Genomic DNA, 11,467 nt, shown 5'->3' with positions numbered 1-11,467 from the left:
GAGGTGGCAAAGAATGGGGGGTGGGGACCAGTGGGGCCTGGAGGAACAGGATTCTCTAGCTAGCCCCAAAGGTTCTCTCTGGGAACGTGAGGAACTTCCCTAAATCAGAGCTGAGTGGGATCAAGGAGTGGAAGGCCTAAGAGAAAGCAATCAGCTGGGAAGAATCACAAGTAAAGGAAATGAAGCAAGAATCTGAAGACGCGGGTAAGAAACGGGCAGTGTCTGAAGCCAGAATAGCTAGCAGACCTTGGGGGGCCCTTAATAGGCCCAAGACAAGCCAACCCTGCGTTCCCACGGGATGGCTTAATTTTGGCACAAGACTGTGTAATTAAAGGCCTAACTAGAATAACCAGCATTTCTGAAGATAGAGGGACATTCACATTGTGCGGTCTTCTACGGTTCAAAACAGGTGAGAGTTCTGTTCTAGTTAAGAGGGTTAGTCAGACTGTCAAGGCTCTCGATGAAATGAAACCAAGATATGAAAGGCGGGGCTGGGGAGGCCTAGCCTCGCCGACATTAACGTTCATCATTTGGTGCATAAGAAAAACCCAGGAAATCATCCGTGGCGCTGCAACTGCTGGCTGCAAAGTCAGGGGTGCGAATGATAGAGCTGGAGACAGCTTCCTGAGTGAACGCCGGGTCAAAATGCCGTAGATCAGCAGGACCAGCCTTTAAGAGGAGAAACAGGATAATGCTTCAGCTTACAATACCAATGACCATTATTACTTTCCTAATACTGTTATTATTATGAAAAGAAGGGGCTACAGTCTTCCTGTGCCCTTTCCCCAACCTGAAACAGTCCCAGGGAGGTACTGTTGGGGAAACACACATGTATTACAGCTGCTCTGGCTCATGGACAGGGATGGGGAGAGGTGGTGATAGGGTTGCCAGGTCCCTCTTCACTAGTGGCGAGAGGTTTTTGGGTCAGAGCCTGAGGAAGGGAGGGACTTCAATGCCATAGAGTCCAATTGCCAAAGCAGCCATTTTCTCCAGGTGCATTGATCTCTATCAGCAGGAGATCAATTGTAATAGCAGATCTCCAGCTACTACCTGGAGGTTGGCAACCCTAGGTGGTGAGTTGGAGGGGTTGGGTAGGGAATTAGCCTTATGCCAAGCTACAACTGATAGGGCATGTAGGAAAGAATCCAAGAGCTCCTTCAATGTCATTGGGTCCCATTTGTTTCTGCAATGGCATTTTCTGATTTCAAAGCACTGTATGGCGTGATCTGATAGATGACTGGAGTTTGAAATGTTCTGTTATAATACAGTGAATTGGACTGGGTGCCTTTTGGCCATTTTTAGCCTGGGTTGCCATCTCCAGCATCAGAAATTCATGGAGATTTGAGGATGAAATTCAGCTAGGATATGATGCCATAGAGTCCGCCCTGTGAAGGTGCCATTTCCTCCAGAGGACCTGACTCTGTAATCTGGAGTTAGTTGTAATCCCAGGAGAACTCTGTTTGGCAGTCCATTACAATAAACCGCCTGGCAGTCTGATCGAGAACTTGGCATCAGGATGGCGAAGGGTTTGTTTTGCTCATGAACTCCAGGTTGTACCTTGAGGTTGGTAACTCTACTTACAACACTTAGCTGAAAGTAAGGGTTCTTATTTCCCATGCAAAAGAGACAGCGTGTCAGAGGTCAGGAGGGCCAACTGAAATGCAGATCCTGGGAATTTCTAGCCTTTAAACCTCAAAAGGAATTGGGGCAGGTAATGTCTAAATTCATGGCTGCAGAGTAACCTGCATGCTGCAACGCTCAGTCACTTACCACATTGGGATCAAATGGAGGAGTGATTCTCTTATGATACAGGTCATCCCAGTTTATGGGGCTGAAGAACACGTGGTTCTTTATCTCAAGCTGTGAACAGAAGAATAGACAGATAAGAGTCAACTGTTAGTCATGTATCCAGCCATGCAGTTCTGAAGACTTAGGTGGTTTTCACAAGGGGACAGGCTTGTGTGGCTTCACCAATTGCTGCTGAGGCTGCCAAGGTAGTACAGCAGCAACAGGACTTCCACATGGCAGCTTTCTTTGCAGTTTCTCTGCCCCAGTTCCCTGGCAGCATTCCCCCAACATAACATTATAACAATCACATGAACACACGAAGCTGCCTTATACTGGATCAGACCTTTGGTCCATCAAAGTCAGTACTGCCTACTCAGACCAGCAGCGGCTCTCCAGGGTCTCAGGTAGAAGAAGAGTTGTTTTTTATATGCCGACTTTCTCTGCCACTTAAGGAAGAATAAAATTGGCTTACAATTACATTCCCTTCCCCTCCCCACAACAGACACCCTGTGAGGTAGGTGGGGCTGAGAGAGCTCTAAGAGTTGTGACTGGCCCAAGGTCACCCAGCTGGCTTCATGTGAAGGAGTGGGGAATCAAATCCGATTCTCTAGATCAGAGTCCACCGCTCCAAACCACCGCTCTTAGCCACTACACCATGCTGGTAGAGGTTTATAGTCACTTTTGTTGCACAGATATGCTTTCCCCCTTATATCTCCACAACAAAAGGGAATGACTTCATTTCTATTTTTTAAATAAAACCCGGGGATAAAAAAACCCAATACACAGATAGTTATATTGATGTAATATTCAACTACCCTGACCTGGATGACCCAGGCTAGCCCTATCTCATTGGATCTCAGAAGCTAAGCAAGGATGGCCCTGTTAATATTTGGATGTCTACAATCTTTCCCAAAGCTTTGCAGCAAATCAGGTTTGAGAAAGATCGTAGGAAAGCCAGAAAAACCACAGGAGGTAAATGAGTGCATCACCATGCTGCAAAGAAGTAGGAAAAAGCCCTCCTTCCCAACAGCATTGAACCCAGGACAAATGGCCTTAATAGGTGTGATACAGTCGCTTTCACTTAGCACAAGCAGACAGTGAGGAATAGTTTTAGTGGTGCTTCTGCAAAGACCATTTCACATTAGGGTTGCCAACTTCCAGGTGGTGGCTGGAGATCTCCTGCTATTACAACAGATCTCCAGGCGACAGAAATCAGTTCCCCTGGAGAAAATGGCCACTTTGGCAATTTAACTCTATGGCATTGAAATCCCTCTCCCCTCCAAACCCTGCCCTCCTCAGTCTCCACCTCCAAAATCTCCAAGTATTTCCCAAGCAGGGGTTGGCAATCCTATTGCACATGCAGTAATCTTCTGTGGGATCCATACCCATGAAAACAGACTTTACATATCACTAAGCATGTCAATTAACACTGGCCCTCTGTATTGAATCTATTGCCTTGATCTCCTCCTCTTATGAAGTTCACCTCAAATCTTTGATGTTGTTACTGCCGCTACTAGGAGGTAGCACTTATCAGCTTGGACACTGTTTGAAGCCCCCCAGAAAATAGTTGGCATCTCATCTCTCCTCTGAGGGTTTTTTCCACATGTATGATGACAAGGCAAAAGTGAGAAAATAGCATGATAAACAGGAGAGCCACCATGAGTAAAAGATCCACTGAAAGGGAAATGGGAGGTGGTAAAGTAGGAGAGGTATTAAAGAACTGCTCTTTGAGGAGTGGTGAAGTTAGCATCAAACTGCAGAATGTATAGTCGGGTAACTGGCTCTCTAGAACAAACAGAACATACAAAGTCAGTCTTGGCTCCCAGCCTCTGCTTCTGATCTTTATGGAGAAGGCCTTGCAGTATGTCACAAGCTGCCATGGTCTTGGTTCCTTGAATCTGCAGTGGCTTGTACAGAATGTTGTCATACATCTGAGACACATCTCGGCTGTAAAAGGGAGGCTGACCAAGACAGGAAAAAGGAAGTCATCAGTTGCAGAAGACATGAACTGCTAGTAAGTACACACATGCCAATTCGTATAGGCTTTCATTGTAAAAACCCACAGTACAACAGGCCAGGAGCAGGAAAGATGATGCATTGAAAATATTCCATGTCCTGTTGTGAAGTATTTCTAGTAAATGTCCTCATGTAGAACAAACAGTTTATTATGTGAGATACTGTAAACTGCTTAGTTGTAATAACTACAGGTGCAGTCCAGACTAGGGTTGCCAGGTCCAGAATAGGTTGCCAGGCCACCCAGGTTTTGGGGTGGAGGGTGGGGTTGGGGAGGGGAGGGATTTCAATGCCATAGAGTCCAGTTGCCAACTGGACTCTATTTTTCTCCAGGTGAACAGATCTCTATCGGCTGGAGATCAGTTGTAATAGCAGGAGATCTCCAGCTAGTACCTGGAGGTTGGCAATCCTACTCCAGAAACTGCTCTGTTGCATAGATATGCAGACAGAGATGTTCTGCCTGGCCTACGGTAGAGGATAGCAACGGTTTTCCAACATAGCGGGCGTGTCTTCCTGTTCCCTTTGTTGCTTGTTCTAGAAGACCTTAATAGGGGGTCCTGACTGCTTTTCCAGGCCAGCAGGGGCCCCTGTGTGCTGGAAATAGAGGGCCATCTGTTTTTAATTTAGAGATTGCTTAGTTTTAACTGGGGTAATTTTGTTTTTATTCCATTTTATAGTATTCTATTGATGTTAGTCACCTTGAGGGGATCAGGGGTGCCAGCCTTCAGGTGGTGGCTGGAGATCTGCTAGTACAACTGATGTCCAGGCGATAGAGATTACGGTAGTTCCCCTGGAAAAAATGGCCGCTTTGGCAATTGGACTTTATGGCATTGAAGTCCCTCCCTTCTCCAAGTCCTGCCCTCCTCAGGCTCCGCCCCCAAAATCTCCAGGTATTTCCCAACCCAGAGCTGGCAACGCCTAGGCGGGATATAAGTCCAAAAATAAATTTAAAAAACAAGTCCATCCTACCCTATGCCCAACTGTAGTAGCCAACCTACTACAGAAAGTGAAATGGCTGCTTTTACTGCTCAACAGGTTGGCATATCCTCAGCAGCTTTTAGCCAGAAACTGACTAGAATCACAGGTTGCAGGATGTACGCCATCCAGATGCTTGAGGTTTCTTGGAATTTGACCAGCTGCATTGGTGCACAAGGATAAAAGGCAAGAAGCAGGATCACAGCAACAGAGCAGGGTTCTTCCAAGACACAAGAATTCGCCATGCTGCATTCACTGCGGTTGCAAATGCAGGAACATTCTCACTGGCAATGTGAGGTTTTTTTGTGCATGTTCCTCTGTCAGCCACTATTTCCCTTATATTATTTTCCTTCCATGCCACCAGAGGGCTTTAAAAAAACAGTAAATGCTATAGAGCATAGCCATGAGGATCTAACAGAACGAAAATGGTGCCAGTGTGGGTGAGATCTTTGAGAACATGCATCTCCTCGTCCAGATAGCATGCTAATACATTTGGACTGCATTCTTTCAGAAAACATCACAGTAAACCAGGTTTGAGAACAGCAAGCATAGGGAAAACCTGGGAAGTGGATAATTAGAGGATGATCTATAGATCTTCCCCAAAACAGCGCTTCAGTTTGGACGCAAAGACTGAGAAAAACATCCGTGTGGAAGAGCAGTCAAACTTCCGTCTGACAGGGCTTTTTTCCCAGAGCTGAAGGCAGCATGATTGTGAGGATAATTGCTCATGGTGTGTCCACTCATTTTGCCACCGGTGTACAGGTTTTCTAAGGTTTTGTACATTTCGAACCCTGAGCAACCTATTTAACCAGTGGGACAAATGTAATGTGTTTGCACAACTTGGGAACTGAAGCCTCTCTCCAACTGCTTTCAACAGTTTTAGGATTATTGTCTATCTTCAGCTTCCATTTCAAATCCAGAGGCAACACCAGGTTTTACGACCTACCAAGCCAAACAGCATTTCGTAGAGAACTGATCCAAGGCACCACCAGTCTACTGTTCTGTCATAGGGCTCCTTCTTCAGCACTTCTGGAGCCAAATACTGTGGAAGAATAAGGAGTTTAAAATGCATTCACAGCAGTAAGAATCCCTGTAGCGTTCCAGGAGCCTCATACGCAGGGCCGGTGCCAGTCATTTTTGCACCCTAGGCAAGGCTAACTACTTGTGCTCCCCCCATTGCTAACCAATTTTCAAAAACAGATGTCTTGTAGAAAAATAAAAGCACAAAATTTTTTATAAGTCGTTATAATTAATTATATTCCATAGCACTGTTGTGGTACTTACCTTAAAATTAAAAAAAAAAATTGTCAGTTTCATTTTTTTTCAAGAAACTAATCTGTTCAAACCTGTGCCCCTCGGGCCAGTTCTGCTCCCCTCTAAGGTCTGTGCCCTAGGCGACAGCTAAATTCGCCAAATGCTAGCACCGACCCTGCTCATGTGTCTCCTGGCTTTGAAAATTGTGGCCTTTTATGCATGGCTGTTTCCCTTGCCATCTCGCCTCCAACAACTTCGGGTCTTGGTTTTGATTATGCGTGCCGTTTCCAACCGTCAGTGGTCGCCTTGCTCTCCCCCTGCGTTTTCCCATGTTTTGCTAGTGTTTTCAGATTCAAGATAAAACAGGTCCTTGAAAACATAGGCAAAACGTGGGGAAAGGCAGGGGGAGAACGAGGCGACCTCTGACGGTCAGAAATGATATGCATAATCAAAACAAAGACCCCAAGTCGTTGGAGGGGTGACGGCGAGGGAAACAGCCATACATAAAAGGCCTGTAAGAAAATCCCTGACCAAGTAGTTCCGTGAAATATAGCCCTTGTAAAGATGTGGTAGGGGTGTGTTAAGTAGAGATTAAATGTAGGAAAGATAGTGAACTCATACAATTTGAAACGGATATTTATGTATTGTATTCTGCCTACAGCTTGTTGAAGGTTCGATGGCCATCTGTCGGGAGGGTGGATGGCCATCTGTTGGATGGCCATCTGTCGGGAGCACTTTGATTGTGGGCGCTTTGATTGTGGGATCCTGCATGGCAGGGGGTTGGACTTGTGGTCTCTTCCAGCCTTGTGTGATTTTGTGATTTGTGAAGGATGGACATGTAAGTTTTGCCTCAGAGCTTATTTAAGCACTTCCCAGTTCAGTTCAGGGTGAGCTGCTTTTCCCACTAGTGATGCATCATCACAATCTGTTGTAGAGAATCTTGAGTTCATGATGACTTCCCTCCCCTCCAGTTCACAGAACAGGCAGAGGATCAGTCTGATGAAGAGTTCTGGAGGACTTGGAAGATTGCACACTGCTTTGTGTCATTTTGGTTGGTCTTAATAAAGGGCATTACATGGATTTTATTTTGGGAGTTTTACTTGGACCAACATGGCTACTTAGACCTTTTTTGCTACCGTTGCTCCCTAGGTTCAGATTCCTAGGCAAATGAAGTTATGCTCAAATTGAGCACTCCTATACATTCTAAAGATTGTACCACCAGGCTCTGTTTCTTTTCTGTAGTTCAGTCTGTAGTTCAGTCTGTAGTTCGCAGATCACCTTTGTAATCTTTTGAGCATATAACTGATATTACATTATATCAGCCAGATTTTTCACTGGTTTCCTCCAACAATGGTCAATCAAAATCAATATTCGTGTTCAAATTCTGTTAGAAGTCTTGGGTGAATACCACCTCATCACAGCAACTATTTTGGGGCATCCAATTTGTGGCTTTTTCAGATTCAGTACTTTGAGGTTAGTTTGCGTGTATGTGTTGTTGTTTTTTAGGAGTGCATGAGACAGTCAGTTCTTACACTTCCAAATGAACAATGGTGTGCAGTATCTTAGAAAAGCTGAGTCGTCAAAAAACCACCAATTAAAAATGCAAATCTGTTCTAACTCCCTTACGCTACCTCTGGGGTGCCACAGAATGTAGATGTTGTTTCCTCTGGCTCCATTCCTTCTTTACAGAGTCCAAAATCTGTTAGTACAATATGACCCTGAAAGAAAATTAAAAGTGTCAGTCTTTGAGGGAAGTATACTAAATTTGCTACTTGCCTGTTGCTATTTGATTTGGATGTGCTAGTCCAATTATGAAGTTTCCTACTGGCACATGAGCCATGAAATAGATCAAAACACAGAACCATTATTAGGATTCTGGATTTGTGCTAATAAAGCCCAAGTTTCACAACCACATTCAACAAGTCTGAAACTGGAGTCTAAAGAGTTCAGCTGTAGTTATCCTGCATACTGCTATGCTCACTTAACATCATTTGCATTCCTTTGGAAGATAGATCATGATGGGTAGCCGTGTTAGTCTGTCAATAGCAGTAGAAAAGAGCAAACGTCCAGTAGCACCTTAAAGATTAACAAAATTTCTGGCAGGGTATGCGCTTTTGTGAGCTCACGAAAGCTCATCTACCAGAAATGTTTTAGTCTTTAAGGTGCCATTGGAATCTTGGGGTGCTTTCACACATACCAAATAATGCACTTTCAATCCTCTTTCAATGCACTTTGCAGCTGGATTTTACTGTGTGAAATGGCAAGATCCACTTGAAAACGACCATTAAAGTGCATTGAAAGTGGATTGAAAGTGCATTATTTGGCATTTGTGAAAGCGCCTTTAGGAAGGGCTTTGATCTTTTTGTGTGTGTGTACATCCACTCACCACCACCACTACCACCCCTCATCTTTTTTCTTCAGTAAACCTCTATGCTCCTGTTGTCTCCCAAACAAGCTTCACGTTTAGGACATCGGCATGCACACTCAAGTCAAAAACAAACATGTGAGAAATGCACATGAATAGGCTTGCCTCCATTCACCCCCAAAACAGACCCTGGGAAAGGAGTGGGCTGCTACTTCTGGCATCTTTTCAAATAGAGTTCAACAGGTGTGTGCCCTTCACACTACAGAGCACACATGTGTTTTATAGGTTCCCCTTTCACATGCAGGGAGTGAAAGCTTACTGTTTTCCAAACCACAGTCTTAGAATCTTTATGATGGCAGTGGAATATTTATACATAAACAGCAGTAAATCACATACCTGACAGTCCAAGAGGATATTTTCAGGTTTTAAATCCCTAAAGTAAATAATTAGATGGGTTAAGTTCTGCTGAGGTCTCCAAGCAAAATCCACACTCACCATTCAGTGTGTTTAAATACTTGAAGATATCTATTAAAACAGCTGTATTATGCAGGCTCTGAGATGTGATAGATTACACATGAATTACACATGAAGCTGCCTTAACCAGAATCAGACCCTTGGTCCATCAAAGTCAGTACTGTCTAAGACCGGCAGCGGCTCTCCAGGGTCTCAAGCAGGGGTCTTTCCCATCACCTACTTGCGTAGTCCCTTTAATTGGAGATGCCGGGGATTGAACCTGGGACCTTCTGCATACCAAGGAGATGTTCTACAAACCGAGCCACAGGCCCTCCCCAGATAGTTTAACATTATCTTTCCGATTTACCCAGATATCGCTTTTATCTCATATAGTGACAAAATTGCTGAGCCCTAACTTTTCTATTTCTTCTTCACTTCTGTTCAGCCTTTGCCACAATCTAGAAATATATTTCTTCTAGTTAAGCACAGTCAGGACTTTGGGTGCATTTAGGTATATATGCCTAGAATGAACTATGGAGGATACTGCATTGTGTTGGTAGATATAACCTTCTCCTCCAGACGGGGCTCCAGAAAAACTGGTTCAACCTGTTTTGAGCAGTAGTTGCCCCTGTCAAAAACCAGCTGGCTGGGGGCTTTACGACCTCATAAACACATTAGTTCAGAAGCAGTTTTACAACTCTTGTTGTGGGGGTGTTATTTTAAAATAAGACACTGGACCAACCATAAATCAGACCATAAAGCAAACAACTATTTGAAAGAGAAAGACAGCCTGCCTGAAAGGTGTGGTGGTAGGAGACTGCAAGATAAGGGTTGCCAACCTCCAGGTCGTGGCTGGAGATCTCCAGGGATTACAATGGATCTCCAGGCGACAGAGATCAATTCAGCTGGAGAAAATGGAGAAGAACGTGGGCAATCTCCATGAGCTTTCTGGGCATGGATGGATGGATACAAGGCAGCAAATCCTCTTTTCAAAGTACTTCTCTGCCAATCCTGAGGCAGAGATTAAAACTAACAGGCCGGGTGATAATAAAATAGTACACTCCTTAGGGTTGCTAGTTCCGGGTTGGGAAATACCTGGAGATTTTTGGGGTGGAGCCTGAGGAGGGCAGGGTTTGGAGAGGGGAGGGACTTCTATGCCATAGAGTCCAATTACAAAGTGGCCATTTTCTTCAGGTGAATTGATCTCTATAGGCTGGAGATCAGTTGTAATAGCAGGAGATCTCCAGCCACCACCTGGAGGTTGGCAGCCCTAACACACTTGTTTAGTTTCAGTAGAACAGTGTAGCTCAAAGATATGGTGTTTAGTGAGGGGGGGATTTCTATCAGAAGAGTCCCTTTTGAGTCAAGCAGCACCTAACCACTCTGTATTTGTATAAACCTACATAATTGCCCACGGCAGCAGTTTTGAAACTTCCAGCCTTTAGGGAACACTTTCCACATTGAATAGTCTGCCAAGCATCCTCCTAAACATCTGCTATGGAATGGCTGCAAGATGCAGAAGATTCTGCAGCTTGTTCTGGTGCACACATGCAGTGCCTAAGGGAGGGACACTTGTCATGCTTTTTTGAGCTTCTTCAGTACACTCAGTACTCCCCTGTAGTTGCACGTTGCAGAGGAAGATGGCTATTGACAAGCTAGCAGTCTTCCAAGGGAGTATAATTTGAGAAGCCAGTGATTTATGGTACCAGTAGCTGTGCTGAAATTCCAGATTCTGGGGATGAATTGTCAGGGACAGGAGAGAAACAAGGGGCGAAAACGCACGGCCGCTTGAGCCTCCTTTCTTTCCTGTTCCAGCCAGGATCCAGCCAGGATCGAACGCACCTTCGTGCGTTCGATCCTGGCTGGATCCTGGCTGGAACAGGGAAGAAAGGAGGCTCAAGCGGCCATGCGTTTTCGCCCAAGGAAAACTGGAAAGGCCAGGGAGAAATATGATGCAAGGGTCAAAGGTATACAGATGAACAGGCAGTAACTTACAGCCTTGCCTCCTCACCAGTAATTTTAAACACGAGTTTGGGAGGGATGTTATGGCAATCGCAAGTGTTGTCAACCTCCAGGTGGTGGCTGGAGATCTCCTGCTATTACAACTGATCTCCAGGCGATAGAAATCAGTTCCTCTGGAGAAAACGGTCGCTTTGGCAATTGGAATTTATGGCATTGAAATCCCTCCCCTCTCTACACCCTGCCCTTCTCAGACTCCACCCCCAAAATCTCCAGGTATTTCCCAACCCGGAGCTGGCAACCCTAACAATCGTTGCTACCAGGGCTATCTAGTTTTGTAACACATATGTTACCTGTAGACAATGTTCAATGAATGGAGGTACCCCACAGCACTGGCCATTTCAGCGGCGTAGAAACGCGCTCGAGGTTCACGGAAGCAACGTTCTCTTTGCAAGTGGAAGAACAGCTAAAAACAGAGATGAAATATTGCTCACAATATTGCCCCATATGTGCTCGACACCTTTGTGTGGACAGAGTTATTCAGCAGATTTTTGTGGGGTTCCCCCCCCCCAGAAGTAAATGTCTTGCAGTGTAAGAATAGAAGGATTCCTAATGATCAACCCTGTAGATTTCTACACATACTAACGTTAACCAGTGCCT

At 45.0% G+C, this 11,467-nt stretch overlaps 1 protein-coding gene across 1 annotated transcript in view; it reads right to left on the bottom strand.

The window, feature by feature from the left end:
* Positions 1–510: 510 nt before the first annotated feature.
* SGK2 (serum/glucocorticoid regulated kinase 2) overlaps positions 511–11,467 on the bottom strand; it is a 35,258-nt gene continuing 24,301 nt past the window's right edge. The window contains exons 8-14 of the mRNA XM_056843982.1: positions 11,161–11,273; positions 8,792–8,828; positions 7,662–7,748; positions 5,723–5,818; positions 3,594–3,749; positions 1,771–1,860; positions 511–669 (exon numbers count right to left, since the gene is read on the bottom strand). Coding sequence (XP_056699960.1) covers positions 517–669; positions 1,771–1,860; positions 3,594–3,749; positions 5,723–5,818; positions 7,662–7,748; positions 8,792–8,828; positions 11,161–11,273 — 732 coding nt within the window. The 3' untranslated portion in view covers positions 511–516. The remainder of the gene's footprint in view (positions 670–1,770; positions 1,861–3,593; positions 3,750–5,722; positions 5,819–7,661; positions 7,749–8,791; positions 8,829–11,160; positions 11,274–11,467) is intronic.

The sequence above is a fragment of the Euleptes europaea genome, chromosome 2, assembly GCF_029931775.1.
Source record: "Euleptes europaea isolate rEulEur1 chromosome 2, rEulEur1.hap1, whole genome shotgun sequence".
Taxonomy (NCBI): Eukaryota; Metazoa; Chordata; class Lepidosauria; order Squamata; family Sphaerodactylidae; genus Euleptes; species Euleptes europaea.
Note: the sequence above shows the minus strand (reverse complement) of the source record. Positions and strands in the feature narration are given on the sequence as shown.